Raw genomic sequence first — 22,712 nt, 5'->3', positions numbered from 1 at the left:
TGGTAGGGCTTGACTTGACGTGGCCATGGCCCCTTGTGAAGGGCTCTAGGAGCCTTGCCATCAGTAGCACTGATTAAGAAGGGAACTCTAGGGCTTCCCTGGTGGTGCAGTGGTTGAGAGTCCGCCTGCTGATGCAGGGGACAGAGGTTCGTGCCCCGGTCCGGGAAGATCCCACATGCCACGGAGCGGCTGGGCCCGTGAGCCATGGCCACTGAGCCTGTGCATCTGGAGCCTGTGCTCTGCAACAGGAGAGGCCACAACAGTGAGATGCCCGCGTACTGTAAAAAAACAAAAAAAAAAAAAAAAAGAAGGGAACTCTAGAGAGTTGAGGTTTGTTTTGATGAAAGATCATCCTGGGAACAAGTCAGAGGGCAGACTGGAGGGAGAGAGTCACCATCAACTCTTCCTTAGTCTCGACTGCATTAACCTCCTGGTCTCCAGGTTTCCATCGAAATCATTCTGGGCATAGTAGTCAGAGCACGGTTTTATTTTTTTATTTATTATTTATTTGGCTGCGTCGGGTCTTAGTTGTGGTTTGTGGGATCTTTCGTTGTGGCACACAGGCTCTGTGTCGCGGCGCAGGCTCTTTGTTCGAAGCTGTGTCCCCTGCATTGGAAGTTGAATTCTTAACCACTGGACAACAAGGGAAGTGCCCCAGAGCATTGTTTTCAAACATAAATGTGAGAATGTAACTCCCTATCACAACCTTCAGTAGCTTCTCAAAGCCCCCAAATCCTCCACGTGGTTCACAGGGCCCTGCATCAAGCAGCCCCTGCCCACCTTTCCTGCCTGATGTTTCATGCCCTTCCCCTCCCCAGCTCCCACACCTAGCCTTTCAGTTCATTTAATCCGCAGAAGTTGTCTCCTCTCCCTGAAACCCTTTTCCCTGCTTCATCCTCTCTCTGGCTCCTCTTCCTCCAGGTTTCAGCTTAAATGTGGCCTCAGGGAGGTCTTAACCAACTGCTGTATCTAAAATAAGTGGCCCCATTACTTTGTACCACTTAAGTCAATCAATGATTTATGTATTAGCTGATTTATTCCAAGAGTCAGCAAACGCTTTTCCCAAAGAGCCAGATGGTAAATATTTCAAGCTCTGTAGGCCCTGGGTTTGCCCTTGCATCCTGAAAGCACCCACAGATCAATACTAAAAGGAATGAGCAAGACTGGATTACAAAAAAATTTTTTTGGAATTTTTTTAATGAAAATTGAATTACATATAATTTTCACATGTCACGAAATATTATTCTTGTTTCGTTTCTTTTTCTTATCTTTTTTTTTCCAGCTCTTTAAAAATGTAAAAATCATTTGTAGCTCCTGGGTTGTCCAAAAACAGACGGGCAGGATGGCCCGCGGACCGTAGTTTGTTGGTAGTTTATTACTTGCGGACACCGGCTGACTCCTCACAGGATTGTTTTCAGCACCACGGAACGCGGGCAGCGCCGTTCACCCACCGAGATACACCTGTACAGCGCCCGCCGCTCAAAGGGAGCCGGAGGCGGGCTGGGCCTAAGCGGGAGTGGGCGGGGTCTGCGAGAGCGGTACCCGGGGGCGGGGCCTTGGAAAAGGGGGCGGGCTGAGCGTAGGCTTCCGGCGGAAGAGTGCGGGAGCAAGATGGCTACTACCAAGCGAGTGCTCTACGTGGGTGAGTAGGCGCGGGCTCTGGGTGGAGTCTGGGCGAACCGGGCAGCTAGTGGGTCGTGGTGTGGAGCTGGACAGGTCTCCGGGCGCGGAGGGCGGCGAGCAGCTGTCTAGGCCGTATCTTTGGCAGTTTTGCGTGGCCTCAGCGTGTGAGCCGGAGACGTAACGGTCTTTGCAGCTCTTCCAAGTCCGCCAAGCTCTGACAGGAATCTCTTCACCTCCTGGGCCTGGGTCAGTGGTGGAGGAATATTAGGGACCTCTGAATCCTCGCGCCCATTCACTTCATGTTCACAGCAGTGAGGGCTCAGCCCCCGCTGTTGCCCTAAGCAAGAGTTCCCAGACTAGCCGGCTAAAAATGGGAATAACCTCAGTAGCACAGTTTGATGAGCGCTTTGGTGGGGACGGACACTGGTGATATGGGCCTGGGTGCGGGGAGAAGTGACCCCTCCATCTGGAGAGGTGAGAGCAACCTTTGAGGATGCGGTGACGCCGCAGATGAGCCGGAGTTAGTCAGGTAGCCGAAGTAGAAGCAAGTGTGTTTACTGAAAGGGAGCAAAATCCCAAAGGTGTGAAATAGCCTGACACTTGGAGGCAAGTGTATCATTTTGTGGGGAATCAAAGGGAAAGAGGCTGAAGAGGTGGGCAGGGGCTTATGAAGAGCCTTGCGTATACTGCTAAGTTTATACTTTATCCTTAGGACAGTGGGAAACCTTTGAAGTAGTTTAACCAGGGAAGTGATGGGTTAAAATCTGCACATTCCCGGGATCTTTCTAGTTGGCTTTGTGGAGGAGAGGAAGGTCAGTTATGAAGCTATTGCAGTAATCCTGGGGCTAGATGAGGGTCTGAAAGAAGGGTGAAGGGAGGGGTGTGCATCATAAGTAGGTGTGAGGGAGCATATGAGAGGGATGTTTATGAACCCAAAGGACTGGATGGAAAGACCCCTCTCCTTGGTGGTAGCATGCTAACTTTACAGCAGGGACTTCTCAAGATGGGCGGGGTCTTGAGAGAATAGAGGACAGTGTCTCAGAAGGCCCTTGGCTTCTTTGCAGGTGGACTTGCAGAGGAGGTGGATGACAAAGTTCTTCATGCTGCTTTTATCCCTTTTGGAGACATCACAGATATCCAGATTCCTCTGGATTATGAAACAGGTAAGTCTTTTTAGTGTCTCGCCTGCTCAGAATCCTCCTGCAAGGAAAAGAACTTAAAAAAATTTTTTTAAGTCACATCACAGTGCATTCTAAATATGCATTGGGCAGCATGACAGTGGTCTTGGTGCAGAAGGACTGTTCCGAGGCTTGTGATTGTGAGCTGTAACATGCTCTGCAGAGAGTCCCATCTGTTGCATTTGAGCAAAGACAAACTTTTCAGTTAGCCAGTAGGAAGATAGGTTTTGAGCTACGTGGAGATCTGTTGTTTTGAACTACCTGCCAGGCACTCTAGCGCACCTGCTCCTTTCTTGGCGGCTGTGCTATTAAACAGGGTAGCAGGAAAGCCCAGCTTCAACAGTGGGGCCTTAGCCTCTGTGTACCTGGGGGTAACCTTTCCATCAATTAGTATCACATTTGTAGTTCAGCTTTCTATTTTAACCTTTGTTGTCATTTTTAAGATTGGAGTTTTAGGCCCAGCTCTGATAGGGATAGAGTACACAGCTAGTTTAGAAATCCCACTAGGGGATCATAGATAGAGAGGGAACTTTGGCAGACTCCTGTAAGTTAAGGATCACTCAAGAAAGCAGGCTTGCTTAACTCGTGAAACCAAGCAGGCTTGCCTAACAACAAAATTATACATCAAGTCAGTGATGCCTGCATCCTGCTGGTTGAGGTCAGTAAGTTAATGATCCCTAGGACATGCTTCTCTGCACACACTAAAAACAAAAACATAGGGGAAAGGTGACATTATGCTGAAACCTGAGGTGATTTACCATATTTTAGTGTATATTACCGCCTTTTTGCTCATTTCCATAGCGCCATGACAGTCCAGGTTGGACCAGATAGGGTCAAAAACTCCCTTGCCCAACCTGTAGGAGGAGTTAATTATGGAAGACTCGAAGAATGAGGAAGAAGGTGGTCTTCTCCCCCTCCCCACTTTTCCTTTAATTATAAAACTGTATGTAGCCCACTGAGTTCTCTGTGGGGCACTCTCCTTTCCTGCCCCCTTGTATCTCTCACAAGTGTCCTATACTAATAAGTCACTTCTTGCCTGTCACTTTGCTTCTCACTGAATTCTTTCTGGGCCAAGACAAAAGAACGTGAGCTTCATTAAGTCCTAAGACGTGTTTTGAGGTTTTAGCAACCTATGCTCTACTGAGTCCCGAGTCGAGTTGTGTGTTTCAGCTCTGTCATCAACCTTGCATATAATTTTAACCTCCCTGGGATCTTTATATGTTATAAAAATGATAAGGTTATATTGACTCTCTAAGGTTAATTGGTTAATTAAACTAGTGCTGTTGTGCACTTGGCCTTTCTACTTAGATTAGTGTTTTGCTGAGGATAAAGACAGTGTCCTTACCCAGGTTTTAGGATTCATGCTTTATGTACAGTTGATGCTCAAAATGTATGCTTGGAATGAATAATTGATAGGTTAAATGACTTCATTTTTCTAGCTCCTGCATGCAAAGGTTAAGGTTTTAATTTGGCTTTGGTAAAAGAATTGAATGCTGCTTTTAGAGATTAAAACTATAGTTGATTATTCAGCTATGTTCACTACAGAACAGTTTAATATTGCTTGAAATGTTATTTAAACTAGAAAGAATCAAAGAATAAGATTCCTTCTTCCTAAATAGTGATTGTGTAGAATTTCGAATGAATGGATAAGGCATGCAAGTGACTTCACTTTCCTTGTGACCACCTGCTTCCTCCCATTGCCCCACATGATAATTGCTTGGCTTTGTTTGCCTTTTTTCAGAAAAGCACCGAGGATTTGCTTTTGTTGAATTTGAGTTGGCAGAGGTGAGAAAATTCTGTTACCTATGTTAAGTCTTTGGCTTGTGTTATTATTGTTACTGATTACAAAGGGAGCTGTTCTCCATTTGGTTGGATTTTGGGGTGCTGATGCTCCCAGAGAGATAAGAAGTGCTATTTGAAGGAAAGTTTCCCTCACTTAATCAAACTGTAGGCTGTGGTTAACATCGCAGACAGGTCCTACGCCTCTTGCTCTGCAGAGCTCTTGTGGCACTGGTGATTATTTCTTTGTCTTCCACTAAATAGCCAATAGCTGAAGTCACCCAGGAAGTGCACTTTGTTAGACACATACAACCTGGGCAAGGAGTGTAAATAGACCTTTTCCTGTGAGGTTGGGTTTTTTTTTTGGCTACTAAGTATGTTTAGACACCACAAGAAGCATTTGACTGCAAGCCTAAACTTTTTTTTTTAATAAATTATTATTATTATTATTATTATTTTCTATACAGCAGGTTCTTATTAGTCATCCATTTTATACACATCAGTGTATACATGTCCATCCCAATCTCCCAATTCATCCCACCACCACCACCACCACCCCGCCGCTTTCCCCCCCTTGGTGTCCGTACATTTTTTTCTCTACTTCTGTGTCTCAATTTCTGCCCTGCAAACTGGTTCATCTGTACCATTTTCTAGGTTCCACATATATTGCAAGCCTAAACTTGTCCCTTGTCTTTCCTTGGCAGGATGCTGCAGCAGCTATCGACAACATGGTATGGCTAGGAATCCTCCTTCTTACAGAAATTGCTTTTTGGTTGTACAGAGGGCACTTATTCATACATGAGTTTGCTGAACCTCCAAAGTTACAAGGTTGCATGGGGAAGTACAGATTATCATCATATGAAAATATTCACTGTGAATTGATCGCTTTTGATCAATTTGATAATAATGTAAATGCTAACCATCCTTGTTGACCAGCCTCTCACTGGCTGCCCGAGTCTAGGATAGGAAATTGCAAACACAATGCAAATTGATTGCACAATGAAATTGCATATTTTACAAAAGAGGCAGGATTTCATGAAGTGTTAGACCAGTTAACAATTGAGAAGAGAAATTCGACAAGGATAAAGATAGATTATGCTACTGATGCAAGTGATTGGAATAGCCTGGAGAGCTCCTGGGGGAAAATGATGTAGCTCTTGAGTATGTATTCCCTCTTCAAGATGCTTATGATTTTCACAGCAGATAAGAAATGCAAAAATATCATACTGATATTTTGATAGTATTTTGTTGGAAAAATACTACAGATTAATCAGCATCCATTTCATCTTTGTCCTATAAATTAGCACATAAATTAAACCTGAATTTTAACTATAAGAAATTTATTTTCATTATTTTTAGTTTCATCACAGTAAATTCCCTATCAATCTTTTTTCCCTTCACTTTTTACCATGAAATTTTCTTCATTGCCTTAAGTGAATTCACATTAAGTGACCTTTCCTGGTACCAGTTATCTTAGGATAATAAGGTTTTCCTTTATTCCTGTTCTCTGTTTCCCATTCACCAAACATATTCCTCAGCTCTCAGAGAGAAAGAGAGATCATTTCTCACCACTTAAAGCTGATCTTGACTTTTGAAGGTGAACTCGGGTACTTGGAAACTGCATTTATCCTTGTAATTTCAGAGTGTTCTGAACCCAGAGTCACCTTTGGAAGCACAGGTCGTTGGTGGTATTGAAAGAAAGGTCAGATACATGCTACTATATATAAAATAGATGTACAACAAGGACCTACTATATAACACAAGGAACCAGAAAAAGAATATATATACATGTATATATATATGTATGTGTGTGTATATATATGTGTATATATACACACACATATATATGTAAAGTATAACTGAATCACTTTGCTGTACACCTGAAACATTGTAAATCAACTATGCTTCAACTTTAAAAAAAAAAGAAAGAAAAGAAAGAAAGGAGGTATGTGATGGCTCCAGGGAGGAAATTCCCTGCAACCTACAGGCTGCTTTGCAGTAGGTGCATAGCTTGGGTGCTAGGGGCTCAGGGGTTAAGGGAGAACAAGTCATGAGCTTGTCTCAGATTTTTCAGAAGGAAATGGAAAGCTGTCTGACTTTGTTTTAACCTAACAGAGTTTAAGCAGCTGGATTTTCATTCTTTTCAGAATGAGTCTGAGCTCTTTGGACGGACAATTCGTGTCAATTTGGCAAAACCCATGAGGATTAAGGAAGGCTCTTCCAGACCAGGTGAGTGGGAGCAATACAGATTCCCCATCACATCCTCCAGTTTGGCCTTGGTTGCCTTTCTGTCCCGATTTTCTTGGAAGTGGGAGCTGAATGCTACTCTGGTGGACAGGAGTAGAGCATGGTTTACATTGGCGAAGGACATGCGCCACCTTTGTGGGGAAATAGAAAGAGTTTGAGCTTCTCAGCCAAGCCAGGGTAATTGTTTGCTTTATGAGAGAAACGCAGCCTGATCTCTTACCTGTCCCCGTTTTCTGAACACTCCTGGCGGGTTCCGTCAAGGGCTGGGACTGGCAAAGCCTGCACCTTTCCCTGGGGCATAGCTTTTTCACTTAGTCCTGCTAAGAGCCGGGCTTCAGGGCTGGCAGTCCCTGAAAGGTGGGAACTTGCCTTACCGTGGGAGTTCCCAAAGTAGAGTCCTCTGGCCGAGAGGGCCACAGAGCGTGTTCTGCTTTGCTGACCAGAGCAGCTACTTAGCGGCTGGCTGATAGCTTGAATTTGTTCTCATTTGCCTGCCTGTTTCTTTTCAGTTTGGTCCGATGACGACTGGTTGAAGAAGTTTTCTGGGAAGACTCTTGAGGAAAATAAAGAGGAAGAAGGGTCAGAGCCTCCCAAAGTGGAGACCCAGGAGGTGAGACTGAAGGCTGGCACTTCCCACAGGAGACTTCATTTCTTAGGTTTTTATGGAAATGTGCAAACATATATACAAAAGCAGAGAGAATGAAAAATGAGCTTTTAGTGTTTTGGTGGAGGTGCTAATGAGTGAACTAAAGGGAAGCTTTAGGCCTCTTGTCCTCGTGCTTTGCGTGAGGAGCTTCTCACTCTGCCTGGGTTCTGTTCTGTGATTGCCGCCGACGAGGAGGAAGCCTGAGGTGGGGAGGGGTGGTGAGCGCACCACTGCAGCCCTCCTCATCAGTCCCCCCCGTCACTGGAGCTTCCTGTCCTGACGCAGGGGAGGCAGGGCTGGGTGGGGGTACCTTCCCGGCAGCCTGGGCACAGGTTTGAGGTTCTCCCTTCCAGACAACCCGCCTTGGCACTTCCTCCTGATTCTCGGCGTGCCTCTCTAACCATTGCCTCTCAGGCTGCCTCTCCCCTTCTTCTAAATGTTGTTCTTCTGAATTTCTTGACTCACAGCAGCCCTCTCCCCTCTCTGCCAGAACAGTGGCAGTCACTCTGATTTTGCACAGCCTCTCCTGTGCTGTTGACTTTCCTGGCCTCTGTTTCTAGACCTGAGCTTCAGAGGTTTCTGCTGCAAGTCTCGCCCTCCCTTCTCTAATCCCGTTCTTCCTGTGTTCTCAAACTCACCACCTTGCCACCATCCATCCACATTGACCCAAGCCAGAAATCCAGATGCAAAGCGGAGCACATAAATGGCCCTCAGTCAGTGGAGTAACCCTAGGTCACTCTGGACCCCTCTTTAAAATAGAGCCAGAACATCGTACTCTGCCAAGTTTTTCTCTTAAATCTTCCTTGAATCCATCCTCCCCTGATTACTCCATTGTCCCAATGTAACTTCTCGTCTCATTTGGATAATTGCAATAGCTTCCTAGCCTTCTGGCTGCAGTCTTGCTCTCCTCCCGTCTTTTATAAAGGCAGCTAGAATGATCTTTTTAAAGCATACCATGGATCATCTGACTCTCCTGCTGAGACCTTTTCAGTGGCTGCCCATCACCTGTCCCGTGAGATAAAGTCACGGGGGAACTCTCCCAGCCTTGACCCTGCCCACTTCTCACCTTGTAGTCCCCACTTTACACTCTTGGTAAAACCAGTCTTTGTATTTCCCTGTATGTCTTTGCTTTTGTAAAGACTACGCAAGTGCTTATTGCCTTTCCCTTTCTAGTCAGTAAATTCTGTGAGGATAGGGGCCTCGTATTAATAAAGGCCTTGTTAATAAAAATGTGGAATGTGAGGTGGGGTAATGTGATTAAGAACATGGACTTGGTTGGGGGGTGGGGGGGCTTAGGTGTGAATTCCAACCTCACCACTGAGCACCTCTGTGACCTTGGGCAAGTTACTGAACTTCATTGTACCTCAGTTTCCCCATCTATGAAATGGGAATGATGGTAGCACTGATCTCACAGGTGGTTGTAAAGATTAAATGAGCTGATTACCTAAAACGTTCAGAATAGTACCCTGTACATGGCAAGTACTATGTGAGTATTTGCTGTTACAACTATGCTACTGCTGTTGTTAACAGCAAATAATAGTCACAGTGTCCTCAGTGCCCAGCGTGATGCCTCAGCGAGTTTGTTAAACTGAAGCACAAACAAGAACACTTGAGTTTTCTCTTTGGAGCAAATGTGACAGCTGTAATAAATATCTCCTCTGTCCAGCCTTGTCTACTTGGAGTATAAAGCAAGGTCCCAACCACCTCCATTCTGAGCACTTAGGCCCTCCTTGCTTCCACTGCAGCCAGCCTGTGGATATGCAGGGCTAAGCATAGAGGAAGGGGGTGGTGTTGCAGAAGTGGGTCTGTTTAACTGACTAAGGTGGGTGGACTTGAACTGGAAGTTGAAGTTGTTGAGAGTTGTGTGTTTTGAGCCAGAAAAGCAATGTTCTGTGACTGCAGGGGAGAGTGAAGGCGAAGCGAGCTGACGTGTCTGAGGGAGTGAGATGAGATAAAATGCCTGAGGGGTGGGGCTCCGGGTAGACGGTGCTGAGGTCTCCTGTCATTGGGTGTCCGGCTGGGGGCCATGGCCATGGCCTCCGCCTTCTGCAGCCCCATCAGGGCCCAAGGCCTTTCCTGTCGGTGCCTTGCTCAGCCCGCTTGCTGCAGTGGGTTCTGGGGTGTCTTCAGAAGAACACTCGCTCTCCTAGTCGGGGAGTCAGGCTGTTCTCTCTAACCTGGCCATTTCTCCTGCGTCTAGGGAGAGCCCGCTGTAAAAAAGGCCCGGTCAAACCCTCAGGTGTACATGGACATCAAGATTGGGAACAAGCCAGCAGGCCGCATCCAGATGCTCCTACGTTCAGACATCGTTCCCATGACAGCAGGTGAGCAGGACTCCGGTCAGGATGGCCGGGAAGCTGGGAGCTGAGCAGTGAGCCTTTCCAAGGTTCTCAGTGCCTTAGTTCTTGTGTCCTTGACGTTGTTTCTGACCTGAGTTGATTTGCGGCATCTCAGATCCTGGGATCTATTAACAGATGGGTCAGAGCAGGCATTTTTGAAGCTTTAGAAGTGCTGGTTTACTACTTTTTTTAATATAAATTTATTTAATTTATTAATTTATTTATTTTTGGCTGCATTGGGTCTTCATTTCTGCACACGGGCTTTCTCTAGTTGCGGCGAGCGGGGGCTACTCTTCGTTGCGGTGCCTGGGCTTCTCATTGCGGTGGCTTCTCTTGTTGCGGAGCACGGGCTCTAGGCACGTGGGCTTCAGTAGTTGTGGCACGTGGGCTCGGTAGTTGTGGTTCACGGGCTTAGTTGCTGCACAGCATGTGAGATCTTCCCAGACCAGGGCTCGAAACCATGTCCCCTGCGTTGGCAGGTGGATTCTTAACCACTGCGCCACCAGGGAAGTCCCTGGTTTACTACTTTTTAATAATAGTTTTTTATTTAATACAAGTAAATGTATATTCATGGTTTTAAAAAAAAAGTATACACACATAAGTATATTCCAACAATATTGAAGGCAATGAATTGAAAACCTAAGTCTTTCTTTCTTCTCCACATCTAGTCCTACTCTCCAGAAGTAACTACTGTTAACTAACAGTTTTTTTTGAGTATTTTTCATTTGCTAAATATTGACTTCTATTTATTCTTCTTTAAATCTAAATTTTATTATATAGACATAGAGTTTAGAATGTTAATTCCACAAAGCTTGTTTTGAAAAACAGCAGTGCCCCCATGTTGTCCTCCCATCCTGCCCCATCCTCCACTTTGCTGCTTCTCAGAGGCAGGCAATTTCCCCTCTTAGCTGATTCTTTTGGTTTTTACCTCCATGTTGGTAGATAACAGATTTATGTTGCTACTTTCTGTTTTTTTTTCATTTTAGACATCTATTGGCTTCCCACTTCAGAAGATAAGGAATTAGCTTTCTAAATCACCTTCCCTGATCCTTCATCCTCCTTACATTGTTACCATAATTTTGTTTAGGTCATAGGTTATTCTAACTATGTAAGCATCATACTGTGATAACTTCCTTTCATACATAGCACTTTGTTTTCCCTGGAATTCATAATTGTCTTTGTTTTCACATTTGCTTAGTCTTCTGTGCATATATTCCTGAGTCTCTCCGAAATTCTCCTGCTTCTATAAATCCCTCATCATGTTCAAATACATCAGATATTCTGTCAATTTCACTGTTCCTCCTTGGAGCCTTCTGACCTCCTCTGGCCTGGACCAGTTGCTTTCCAGACACCACTGCATAGCTATTGTCATGGGATCTCCTATTTTTGCTTATGTTGGAACCTCTGTTGTCTTTTTTTGGTCTATTCTCTTGTTTTGGTAGAAGACATACTTCTGTAGCTTCTGGAGAAAAGAGCTTGGAGAGTAAGTTTTTTGAGACTGATGTGTGAAAATATCTACTTTCCCACTTGATGGTTTGGTTGTAAAATTGTAGAGAAGTCTAATATTCTGATTCTTGGTCCTTTATACAAAACCTTTTTAAAATTTTCTGCCTAGAGCTCAGCTGTTCAGTATGGTAGCCACTAGCCACATGTGACTATTTAAGTTTAAATTAATTCAAGTTAAATAAAATTAAAATTCACTTCCTCAGTTACACTATCCAAATGCTTAATAGCTGTTAGATAACACTGGTCTGGAGGCCTGGAGTGTCTCTTTGTCCTGTGTTCTGAAACAGTGTGCCTTTGGAGTAGATCTCCTTCCATTCGTCATGCTGGATATTCAGTGGGCCCTATTATGTTGGTTTTCTCTTCCTGCTGTAACAAATTATCACAGACTTAGCAGCTTACAAGAACATAAATTTATTATCTTAACTGTTATGAAGGCCAGAAGGCCAACACAGGTCTCAGCAGGCTAAAATGAAGATGATGGCTGGGTTGCTGCGTTCCTTACCGGAAGCTCTAGGGGTGGATGGATCTGTTTCCAGAGACAGTGAGGTTGTTGGCAGAATTCAATTTCCTGTATCTGTAGACTGAGGTACCCATTTCCGTGTGGGCTGCCAGCTGAGGGCTGTTCCCAGCTTCTAGAGGCTTGTGGTCCCCTTCTTCTATCATCACAGCCAACAGTGGTAGATCCAGTCCCTCTTATGTTTCTATTCTCTCCTGCCTCCTCTTCCATCCACTTCTAACTCTCTTTCTGACTATAGATGGGAAAGGTTGTGATTGTATTAGGCCCACCTGGATAATCTAGGCTACTCTCCCCATCTCAACATCCATAATCTTAATCACATCTGCAAAGTAACTTTTGCTGTGTACAGCATAACATAGTCTCATGTTCCAGGGATTGGGACATAGATATCTTTGGGGAGCCATTATTCCGCATACCACACTGATCAATCAGGACAGTCCTATCTTTTGGTTTGGGAAAATTTCCTTGGATTATTTCTTTGCATTTGTCCCTTCTGATATCTCTCTTCTCTCATTCTGGAACCTTCCTAAATGTCCTTTTTCATAGCATCCTGTGCTTATTTCATGCATGTACTGCCATTTCATCTTGGGAGATTACTAAAGCTTCTTTTTCCTATGCAGCTTATGTTTCAGGTTACTTTTTTCTGAGTTTTTAAATTTTGTTTTGCTTTGTTTGTTATTGGTCTGTTTGCTTGTTTTGGTCTTTGCTTTTCACATTAGATGCCTTTAAGACTAGGGCCCTAAAAATCTGCTTGGAAATTCCCTGGATATTGGTAAGGCTTGCTGACTGAGACCTGCACTGCAAGGTGGTTCTCTCTCTCTCTTGGACCCTGGATGGTCAGTATTCCTGAGTTGTAGTCTCTTGGACAAAGCAGAGTCCACAGAGAAGACTCTAGTCTCTTGCTAGTGGTCCTGTTTACAGCTCTTTGCCATCATGGTTGGGGGGGCTGGGAACAGTATATAAACTTCACTTGATCTCCGTTTATCATTATGGTACCTCAACCCTCAGCTATGTGTAGTGCATCCCAGAGCATAGACCCTCTGCGCTGACATACCAGAGGGTAGACCTCCAGCCGGCAGCCAGGGCCAGGGAAGGGAGAGGATCTGGGGGCTAGCTACTTTTTTAAACAGGCTTTCAACCACACTTAGTGTTTTTAGAGCCATCTTCATTCTTGGCTCTGAGCTTTTGGCATTTCTGCAGCATAAATCGAATTGCTCTCGGCTTTACCAGCTTAAGCTTCAGGTTTGTTAGGTCTGCTATATCAGTTATGGCTCATCTGTTTGTCTTCTAGGTTTCAAAGATTTTTGTTGCTGTTGTCTTTTCTCTTGCTCCTATTTTTTTTTTTTTTGGTCATTTTATCCATTTTTTAAGTGTACAATTTACTGGCATTAATTGCATTCACAATGTTGTACAACTATCACCACTATCTATTTTCAAAACTTTTTCACCACTCCAAAGAGAAACTCAGTCAGTACCCATTAAACAGCAACTCCCCATTCTCCTCTCCCCTCCGCCCTGGAACATTTATTCTATTTTCTGTCTCTCAGAATTTGCTATTCTAGACATTTCATATAAATGGAATCCTACAGTAGTTGTCCTTTTGTGTCTGGCTTATTTCACTTAGCATCGTGTTTTCAAGGGTCATCTGTGTATCCATGTTTTGTTCATTTTTGTGACTGAATAATATTCCATTGTCTGGATAGTCCACATTTTGTTTATCCATTCATGTGTTGATGGACACTTGAGTGTTGTTTCCACTTTCTGGTTATTGTGAATAATGCTGCTGTGAACGTTTGTGTACAAATACGTGTGTGTGTTTTCTAAATATAAATTTATTTATTTTGGCTGCATTGGGTCCTCATTGCTGCGCGCGGGCTTTTTCTAGTTGCAGCGAGTGGGGGCTGCTCTTCATTGCGGCGCGTGGGCTTCTCATTGCAGTAGCTTCTCCTGTTGCAGAGCATGGGCTCTAGGCTGTGGGCTTCAGTAGTTGTGGCATGTGGGCTCAGTAGTTGTGGCACGTGGGCTCAGTAGTTGTGGCTCGTGGGCTCTAGAGCACAGGCTCAGTAGTTGTGGCGCACGGGTTTAGTTGTTCCGCGGCATGTGGGATCTTCCCGGACCAAGGCTCGAACCCGTGTGCCCTGCATTGGCAGGTGCATTCTTAACCACTGCGCCACCAGGGAAGTCCCCAAATATGTGTTTAAATCCCTGTTTTCAATTGTTTTGGGTGCCTACCTAAGAGTGGAAATGCTGTGTCATATGGTAATTCTAGTTTGACTTTTTGAGGCACTGCCAAACTGTTTTCTACAGTGGCTGCACCATTTTACATTCCCACCAGCAACGTATTAGGGTTCTCATTTCTCCACATCCTCACCAAAACTTGTTTTCTGTTTATTATAGCCATCCTACTAGATGTGAAGTAGGATCTCATTGTGATTTTGATTTGCATTTCCTTAATGACTAATGATGTGGAGCATCTTTTCATGTGCTTAGGGGAAGGAGCCGTTTGTGTATCTTCTTTGGAGGAATGTCTATTCAAGTCTTTTGCCTATTTATTTACTGGGTTGTTTGTCTTTTTGTTGTTGAGTTGTAGGAGTTCATTATATATTCTGGATGTTAAATGCTTAAGAGATAATGATTTGCAAATATTTTCTCCCTTTCCCTGAGTTGCCTTTTTACTTTGTTGAGAGTGTCCTTTGTTGCACAGAGGTTTTCATTTTGATGAAGTCTAATCTGCCTATTTTTTCTTTTGTTACCTACACTTTCGGTATCACAATTAAGAAACCATTGCCAAATCCAGAGTCACAAACAGTTGCCCCTGTGTTTTTTTCCTAAGATCCTGTTTGGTTTTTCTTTTAAAAAATTGCTTTACTGCCAGTTTAGTGTGGAACAGAGCTAGAATGTATGTGTTCACTCCTTCTTTAACTAGAATCCCCTCTAGTCCTTCAAGATGTCAGTATCTCAAAGGTTTATAATGAGCATGTCATATTTTGAAATGAAAATATGAACATTAAACAAATACAACAGTTTTTCAGAGCCTAGTTAGAGGTTTCATTGGCTTGTTTTTTAACCCGGGTACCTTTTCCTTTCTCGGCGCTAGAGAATTTCCGCTGCCTGTGCACCCATGAGAAGGGTTTTGGCTTCAAGGGCAGCAGCTTCCACCGCATCATCCCCCAGTTCATGTGCCAGGGCGGCGATTTCACCAACCACAATGGCACTGGGGGCAAGTCCATCTACGGGAAGAAGTTTGACGATGAAAACTTTATTCTCAAACACACGGGAACAGGTGGGACCCGATCAGTGGCTGGTGATCGGTGGGCTGGGCTGGGGCAGGATGACTGTGTGGGGGGAGTGATGGGCTGTGGTTCTGGCTGACAGGTTGGGGGTCTGGAGGGGACCCACCCAGTGAACAGAGGAGAGGCATTGGGCCTGGCTAAGCAGAGTGAGCTTGTTTCCATTCATGTACTGCCCGTCCCCCCACCACGTCCGCACTCCCTGTCGGCCTAGCTTACATTCTGTGGTCGGCCAGTGTAAGCCCTTGTCTTCCCTCACCCCCACTACCCACCTCGCTCTGTCAGACTCATTCAGTAAAAAATTTCAGTGCTTGGTCCCCCAGCAGCTAGAAAAAACACAGAACTGTACTGAAATTTATGACCGAAGCTCTGCAGGAGGCCCTGGGCAGCCGTACTAGATAGAGCTCCCTAGTTAACACTCAGTCCTGGTCAGAGAGAACAATTCCATCCCTTCCTTCATTCCCAAAGCCTCCACGTCACCGTCTGCCTCAGCTGATGCTTGGCCTCCTGCATCTGTCCACACATGCCCACTCTGACTTCCCTCCAAGTACAGGGGCTGAGCTGTCTTCCCTCTGCTCATGGCCTGGACCCCTACTCCTCTCCCCTACTTCGGAACCTGGCTTCTGTGGATGTGCCCCTGCAGCCTTGTGTAATGCATTTCCCCTGCTCTGCTAGATCAGTCCATCAGAGCAAAAGTGCGCCGCGTCAATCTTTCAAAAAAATCTTTGACTCATGTACCCCCTCAGCTATCACCCATGCCTCTGGTCCCCATTGTAAGCAAAACTTCTTGAAAAGGTTATGTAGACTCCCTGCCTTCCATTCTCTCTGTCACCCTCTAGACAGACTTCTAGTGCCACCTGTCCACTGAAACCACTCTTCTCAAAGATGCTAGCAGCCTCCATCTTGCCAATAGTCAGTTCCTGGTCTTCATTCCATTCCCCCTCCCAGCAGCATTTACGCTCCTCCCTCTACTACCAGACGTCCTGAGGGCCGGGAGCAGGGTGGAGGGGGTCGATGTGGTCGTTCTCTCCCCCAGGCCTGCTCTCCATGGCCAACTCTGGCCCAAACACCAACGGTTCCCAGTTCTTCCTGACATGTGACAAGACGGATTGGCTGGACGGCAAGCACGTGGTATTTGGGGAGATCACGGAAGGCCTGGATGTCTTGCGGCAGATTGAGGTGGGCGGCCGCCCGGGCCCCCGGTGCACAGCCGTGTGGGAGGGCAGGAGCGGGGCCTCCGGGGCCTGGAGAGAGAGGCCACGGCTGCTGCTGCTGGAGGGGGTGGGGGCAGGGGGCAGGGGGCGGGGTGGGGCAGGTATCCTGAGCTGCCCTTTCCTCTCCACCCTCCCTCCCTCCCTCTGATTCCTCCTCTTCTGTTTTGCCTGCAAAGGCCCAGGGCAGCAAGGACGGGAAACCCAAGCAGAAGGTCATCATCTCCGACTGTGGGGAGTATGTGTGAGAGGGCAGCTGTCAGCCCGGGGAACCGGCAGCCAAGGTGTCCCATTTGCAGCAAGCAGGGCTTTGTGTCCTGGCCCTTCCTTGGGGTCAGCGTGGGGCAGCTCCTCTGCAGGCACGGCCTGGGCCGCCTCTGGCTCTTCCCCAAGTGGGGCCGTGGGCCAGGGTGCTGCCCTCCCCACCATGGACGGCTGTGCGTGCCCTTTCCAGGCCAGGGCCTCTCCTGGGCCCACCTGTGTGGATCCTAGACGTTTTCTTCTGGTAAAATAAATTCTATTTTTTGTACTGCTGCCTCCAGCTAGTTCCTGGGAGTTGTCAGAGGTTGCATCTAAAGCTAAACTGCCCCCCGAGACAGGTTGGTGAAGGAATAGGAAATAGCGTCTTCCCCACGGCTTTTCTTTCTTCCCTCGGGCAATTCCCTGAGATGTCGGGTGCTGTATCTTCAAGCCAGATACCCTTGTCAGACCATTGTCAAGACCATGGGAATCAAAGACAGTGAAAAAGTTCCTACCTACAGTGCCTCCACTCCCCAATCATGCTGCCAGTCTTGTAGCCAGTGGGTGTACTGCTCAGTCTCCGTGATTCATTTGCTCATTTGCTCACTTTCATTCTACAGGCTTTTTAAATGATATTTTATTACTCAAAATGCCTTCTCCATGCCAGGTACTGTACCTATTTGTCAGGAGACAAGAGGTCAGCAAACCCGTTGGGTCTAATCCAGCCCACTGCCTGTTTTTGTGAATAAAGTTTTATTGGAACACAGCCACACCCATTTGTTTACATATTGTCTGTGGCTGCTTGCTCACTGCAGTGGCAGAGTTGAGTAATTGGTGACAGATACTGTATGGTCCCTGTATTAGAGTTCCCAGAGAAACAGAACCAGTAGGGTGTGCGTATACGTTCATAGAGAAAGAGATTTATTTCACGGAATTGGCTCTGCAGTCGTGTGGGCTGAGAAGTCTGATAGCTGCAGGGCAGGCCAGCAGGCTGGAGCCCCAGGAAATAGTTAATGTTGAAGCTTGAGTCCAAAGGCCGTCTGGAGGCAGAATTCCTCCTCAGGTGATTCCAGTCTTTCTGTCTTAAGGCCTTCAATTCATTGGATGAGGACCACCCCCGTTATGGAGGGGTCATCTGCTTTACTCCAAGTCTACTGATGTAAATGTCAATCACATCTGAAAAATACCTTCACAGAAACATCCAGACTGGTGTTTGGCTAAAAAGTTGATACCATGGCTTAGCTATAGACACAAAATTAACCAACGCCGTCCCAAAGCCTAAAATATTTACTATCTGAACCTTTGCAGAAAGTTTGCTGACCACTGATGAGGCAAGTGGTCTCACCCATGCCGAGCTCACAGTCTGGTCCCTGTGTGCAGCCACTTCCTGGAGCTCAAGTCAGGCTGGCTTCTCTCTGCTCCCCCTCCATGGACTGGTCAGCCAAGTGGCTTTAAAGGAACCCTGACCTGCTGAAGGCACTGAGCAGAGACAGCCCTGTAGCCACTAGATACCTCCCTGTGGCGTGGGGTTACTCAGACCATTCAGAGTCTACCCGGCTGGGCTTTTACATGTTGAGTAGAAATCTGGACGAGGCAGGGGTGGGGCCTGTTGTCCCCTGGCCCTGGTGGCCCCAGGAGAGCTCCTGTCGAGGGATGATGGCGCTCTGGCTCTACCTGTGGCTCCCGTGTGCCGAATGGACTCCTGGCCTCGGCTGAGCCCCCTTGGCTGCAGCTGACCAGGTTTCGGTCTCCTCGGGCCTCAGATGTACCACAGTTACCCCTGATCCTTATGGAGCTGCCAAAAGAGACCCCCCACCTCAAGGCCCAGGTGCCCCCTCTGAGTGCAGACTGTGGCCGTCACAGGTCAGTCTACCTGACTGCCCATAGCGTTAGGGCAGGCTTTAGTGAAGCAGGGTGATGGCAGCAACTTCAGGGCTTTTATAAGAGCCAAGAAAGGGTATGTATGAAGAGCTTAGTACAGCCAGCCCCCCAAGAGAGGACCGAATCCTGATAGCCTAGCGAGGTTGAGACCAGCCAGCAGGTTGCGAAGCTCAGTGGGTTTGGAGCTACAGTGGCCTTCCCAGTGCCCCTCTGGGTGTCCACAGGTGTTAACTCACTGTTTCCACACCAGAACCCTGTGCAGAGGTCAACCAAGGCTCAGGTGACACGACTGTCCAGGTCCCCCAGGATGACATGGCAGAGCTGGGGTCGGAAGCGTGGCCATCTCCCCATCAGTCATAATGGAGTCCTGGGGTGTTTCCTGAGCTCTAGCCTCAGTCTACAGCAGGGCAACCCCAGGCCTGTGGGAAGACAGAGTCATGGTCTCCATGGTTGGTCTGGGCCCTACTCTGCCAGGCAGGACAGGGAGCCCAGAGTCTGGGGAGCAGTGGCCCAGCCACCTCGCTCAACCAGTCACAGCACAGCACTGACCCTCTGTTGATCAGGAGGGCTCTGGCTTGTGGGAAGTGGACCCGGGGCGCTGTGGGCCTTTGCTGCAGGCTGAAGGTCAAAGCTGCCTTCCTGGGACTGCCTGGCCTCCCCGTCCACGTTTCCATTGCCCTGTTGCTCCAGCACCAGGACTGAGAACACGGGGCTTGGCTTTGCTCATGCATCTCCTCACTAGCTCCTCCAGGGCCGGGCCCCATCTGTGCAGGCCCTGTGACGGCTGCATGGAGGAACAGACCTGGGGGTGTAGCCCTGGGACCAGTCCTGTGACTGCTGGACTTTCTCACAGCGTGTCTGCTCCAGATGCTGCCAGCACAAGAAAGAGGTTGTGGGACCTACTTTTTAGTGGTGAAAACTGAGTCTTATGGAGTTAGGTGATAGAAAACTAGACAGCCATATTTTCAAAATATATTTATTAACAGGGAAAATTACACCATATAATAAAACGGGAAAAGCACATCTAAAGCAGTTTATATAATACAGTATGATCCCAATTTTGTACAAATACCTATCTGTAATATGTAAACATCTATATTTTATATGTATTCTAAGAAAAAAGCCTAGAAATAAATTCAAAATTTTTCTAGCATGTTTATCTGACTTAGAGGATTATAGTGATTTGAATTGTTTTATTTTTTGTTTTTTCCAAACTTTTCTCCAAAACTGCATTACTTTTGTAATAAATGAAAAGCACATTTTCTAAAAAAGTGGGTCAAATGCTCACAAAAGGCCTCCTCATAAGGAATAACACTTGGGATGGACAACCCCTGTTTAAACTGCCAAAAGGGCACCTGGTGGTGCTGAGTGCCCTCAGCAGGCCACTGGGATCCCCTTGTCTCTGGGAACACAGAGCACAGTGTCACAGCCCTGGCCTGCATAACTGGGCACTTGTCCCAGGCCTTTAAAGCAGGTGAGAACACAAGTCCTGCCCTCAAAGGATTGCGGTGGGAAAAGCACAGCTCTGAAATAAAACACCACAGGATACATTCCGGGAGGAGGAGAGGTTTAGTGGACAAGCACGGAAGGGGCTCAAAACTAGCAAATTCATTTGTAATAATATCAACAGGTACCAGTTGTTAAGCATTTACATGCCAGATGTTGTCCTAAATGTTTGTGTCCACATATGATCTTTTTTTAAATAGCTTGGAAGGAAAGCCAGTATCCTGCTCTACAGAGGAAGAAGAACGAGGATTCAAATCCATTTGCTCCAAAAATCTGTACTCTTGCTGTGCTGCCTCTTTTCCTATTTCTTAGGGATTTTTCCAGAACATGTTACTACCTATCTTAGTTTGAAGACAGTGAACCTCACATTATGACGACTTGGTCTTGAGGCCGGGATTGCACTGCAAACACCAAAACTGTTGTGCATTTCACCTTAGGCTTTTTTCCTACGTGTCCTCCCTGCCTATCAACTGTCACTGATTTCTTACTGTTGTCAGTGGGTCTGAATTGACCACCCTTATTTATTCTAGTCTGGCCAGGTAAACAAGCCAGGCCCTGAGCAAGGGTACTGCAGCTGCAATGCTTGGCTAAGCAAACAGGTAACTCTTGGGATAACATACATGGGCTTCGTGTCCATTCACAACTGTTCCACTCCTCGGGGCTTTTCCTATTTGGTTTCATTTGGTAACTGGATGGCAAAAGTTGCTGAAAGTCTGACGGCCAGGTACATAAGCAATAACTTACTGTTTTTCAGTTGTTCTGCTTGAAAAAGGGTTGTAACTCCACTCCTGCTGTGCACAGCTTGATTGGTAGATGAGGTGTACTCCACATCTACCAACCTTTGGATAATATGACAGACATTCTTGGTGTACCCGACCAAGCTAATCACTGGCTGGGCCTAAAAATACCAAATTAAAAGATTGTCGGGGCTTCCCTGGTGGCGCAGTGGTTGAGAGTCCGCCTGCCGATGCAGGGGACGCGGGTTCGCGCCCCGGTCCGGGAAGATCCTACATGCCGCGGAGCGGCTGGGCCCGTGAGCCATGGCCGCTGAGCCTGCGTGTCTGGAGCCTGTGCTCCGCAACGGGAGAGGCCACAACAGTGAGAGGCCCGCGTACCGCCAAAAAAAAAAAAAAAAAATTGTCAAAAAAAATAAAAAATTAGTTGTCAATTCCATTTTAATGGTAGTCATTGATGAAACTACCATTAAGACTACCATTTTTTTCAGTAATTTGTAGCTGGTGAGCTAACATGTTTTGATTTTCCCACTTCCGCAATAAAAAACAATTTGAAATTCAGAAAATTACAAGTAAAAATTTTCAAGTGAAGAAAGTTAGTTCTCAAAATAATCTGCTAATTTAAGATTTATATTTACCTAAGAGACAATCCTCCATGTTGGGAAGAGAGAACTGTTAGGTAAGTACTAGAATAACAAACAGGTTCCATGTTACGTGCCAGCTCTGATTCGTGATGGCCACCTGAGCTCCGTGTTCAGGGTTACCAGGCTGCCTCTGGGCTCAGTGTGAGACAGGGTTGGCAGACAGATTCCCTGGCTGAAGGCCCTTTTCAGATCAAAAAGTCCATGTTTCATGTTACAGATGGGAAATAGGCCCAGAGGAGGAAGCCACCAAGTCATGTTACCTAACATGTAGGCCAGAGCTTAGATCCCTACACTGATGGGGAGCTCACCATTTTCCAGTCTCCTGTGTCCATGGGGAGGGTCTCTTCCTGTGCACTGGCTCCCAGAGGCCCTCCCAGGTCCAGGCGGAGGGGCTGCTGTCCTGCAGCAAGGCCCCAGCCTTCACCCCTGCTGCCAGACCTGCGCTCCCGGAGCCCTTCCTTGGGGCGCAGAGTGAATTCCAGGACTGCACGTCCTGGGCTGTGCCCGTGGGTTGGGGCGGGCCCAGGCTGTGCTTTTAATGACACAGTATTTCAGGGTTCGGGCAGCTGGACGCAGTCCGCTCCACCAGGTAAATTACAGGCTTACCAAGTCAGAAATCAAATAAACACTCCAGCTGCCGGCGGCCGCTCCAAGGAGAGCAGAGGTTTCCGGGAACCGCCCCACCCAGCTCAGCTTAATTGCCACCTGTCACTCCCCTGGGACCGGGGCCTTTTCTCTGGCTCACAGGCCCCGAGAGACAGGACAGGGCTCCTGGGCACACAGGGTGACGCAGACTTGGTTGAACAGTCTGTTCTGACAGCTTCTGGACACGGGCAGGTGCTAACAAGCCTTGCCCTCGCTCCACGCCTGGCCCCAGGCTGCCCCGTGTCCCAGAGCACTGGAGGCAGGAGATGGCAGAGAGTTTTCACTCCACATGCCAACTCTAACCTGTTGGTGGTGGCCACCTGGAGTTCTGTGCTGGTCATTTTGAAATTCTATCCAGATTTGAAAGAAAAAATATCAAGGTTGATTATCGATGACTGCCGTGCAGAAGGTTAAGGGAAACTATGTCACCCGTGCTGGGCATTGTCACCCTGGGCCACCCGATGTATCCACCATACTTGGCTCAGCAAAAAGATAACTTCCACAGACCTGAACTCCTGATGGTTCAACATGGTGACAGACAGACGGGGTCAATAAAGCCCCCAGGATTTTTTGTTTCCCTGAAGTGTCCATGCCCTGCACGTCTTCCCCAGACAGCAGAGGCAGGTCAAGGGAGGAAGACAGGGAAGATGAATGCCATCGGCCTTGGCCCTAAATCATGCTGTCCATTTAGCTCTTTCTGGAGGCGACCCACATGCCTCCTTGTGG

General features: G+C 46.9%; 1 protein-coding gene across 1 annotated transcript; it reads left to right on the top strand.

The window, feature by feature from the left end:
* Window positions 1–1,610: 1,610 nt before the first annotated feature.
* Window positions 1,611–17,298, top strand: PPIE (peptidylprolyl isomerase E). The gene is made up of 10 exons (XM_082666014.1): window positions 1,611–1,642; window positions 2,688–2,786; window positions 4,543–4,586; window positions 5,285–5,311; window positions 6,728–6,809; window positions 7,337–7,437; window positions 9,674–9,797; window positions 14,933–15,118; window positions 16,162–16,304; window positions 16,516–17,298. Exons 1-10 carry the CDS (start codon window positions 1,612–1,614, stop codon window positions 16,582–16,584), a joined length of 906 nt encoding a protein of 301 aa, XP_082522140.1. The 5' UTR covers window position 1,611; the 3' UTR covers window positions 16,585–17,298.
* The last annotated feature ends 5,414 nt before the right edge of the window (window positions 17,299–22,712 follow it).

The sequence above is a fragment of the Grampus griseus genome, assembly GCF_964374135.1.
Source record: "Grampus griseus genome assembly, chromosome: 1".
Taxonomy (NCBI): Eukaryota; Metazoa; Chordata; class Mammalia; order Artiodactyla; family Delphinidae; genus Grampus; species Grampus griseus.
This window is presented reverse-complemented; position numbering and strand designations above follow the sequence as displayed.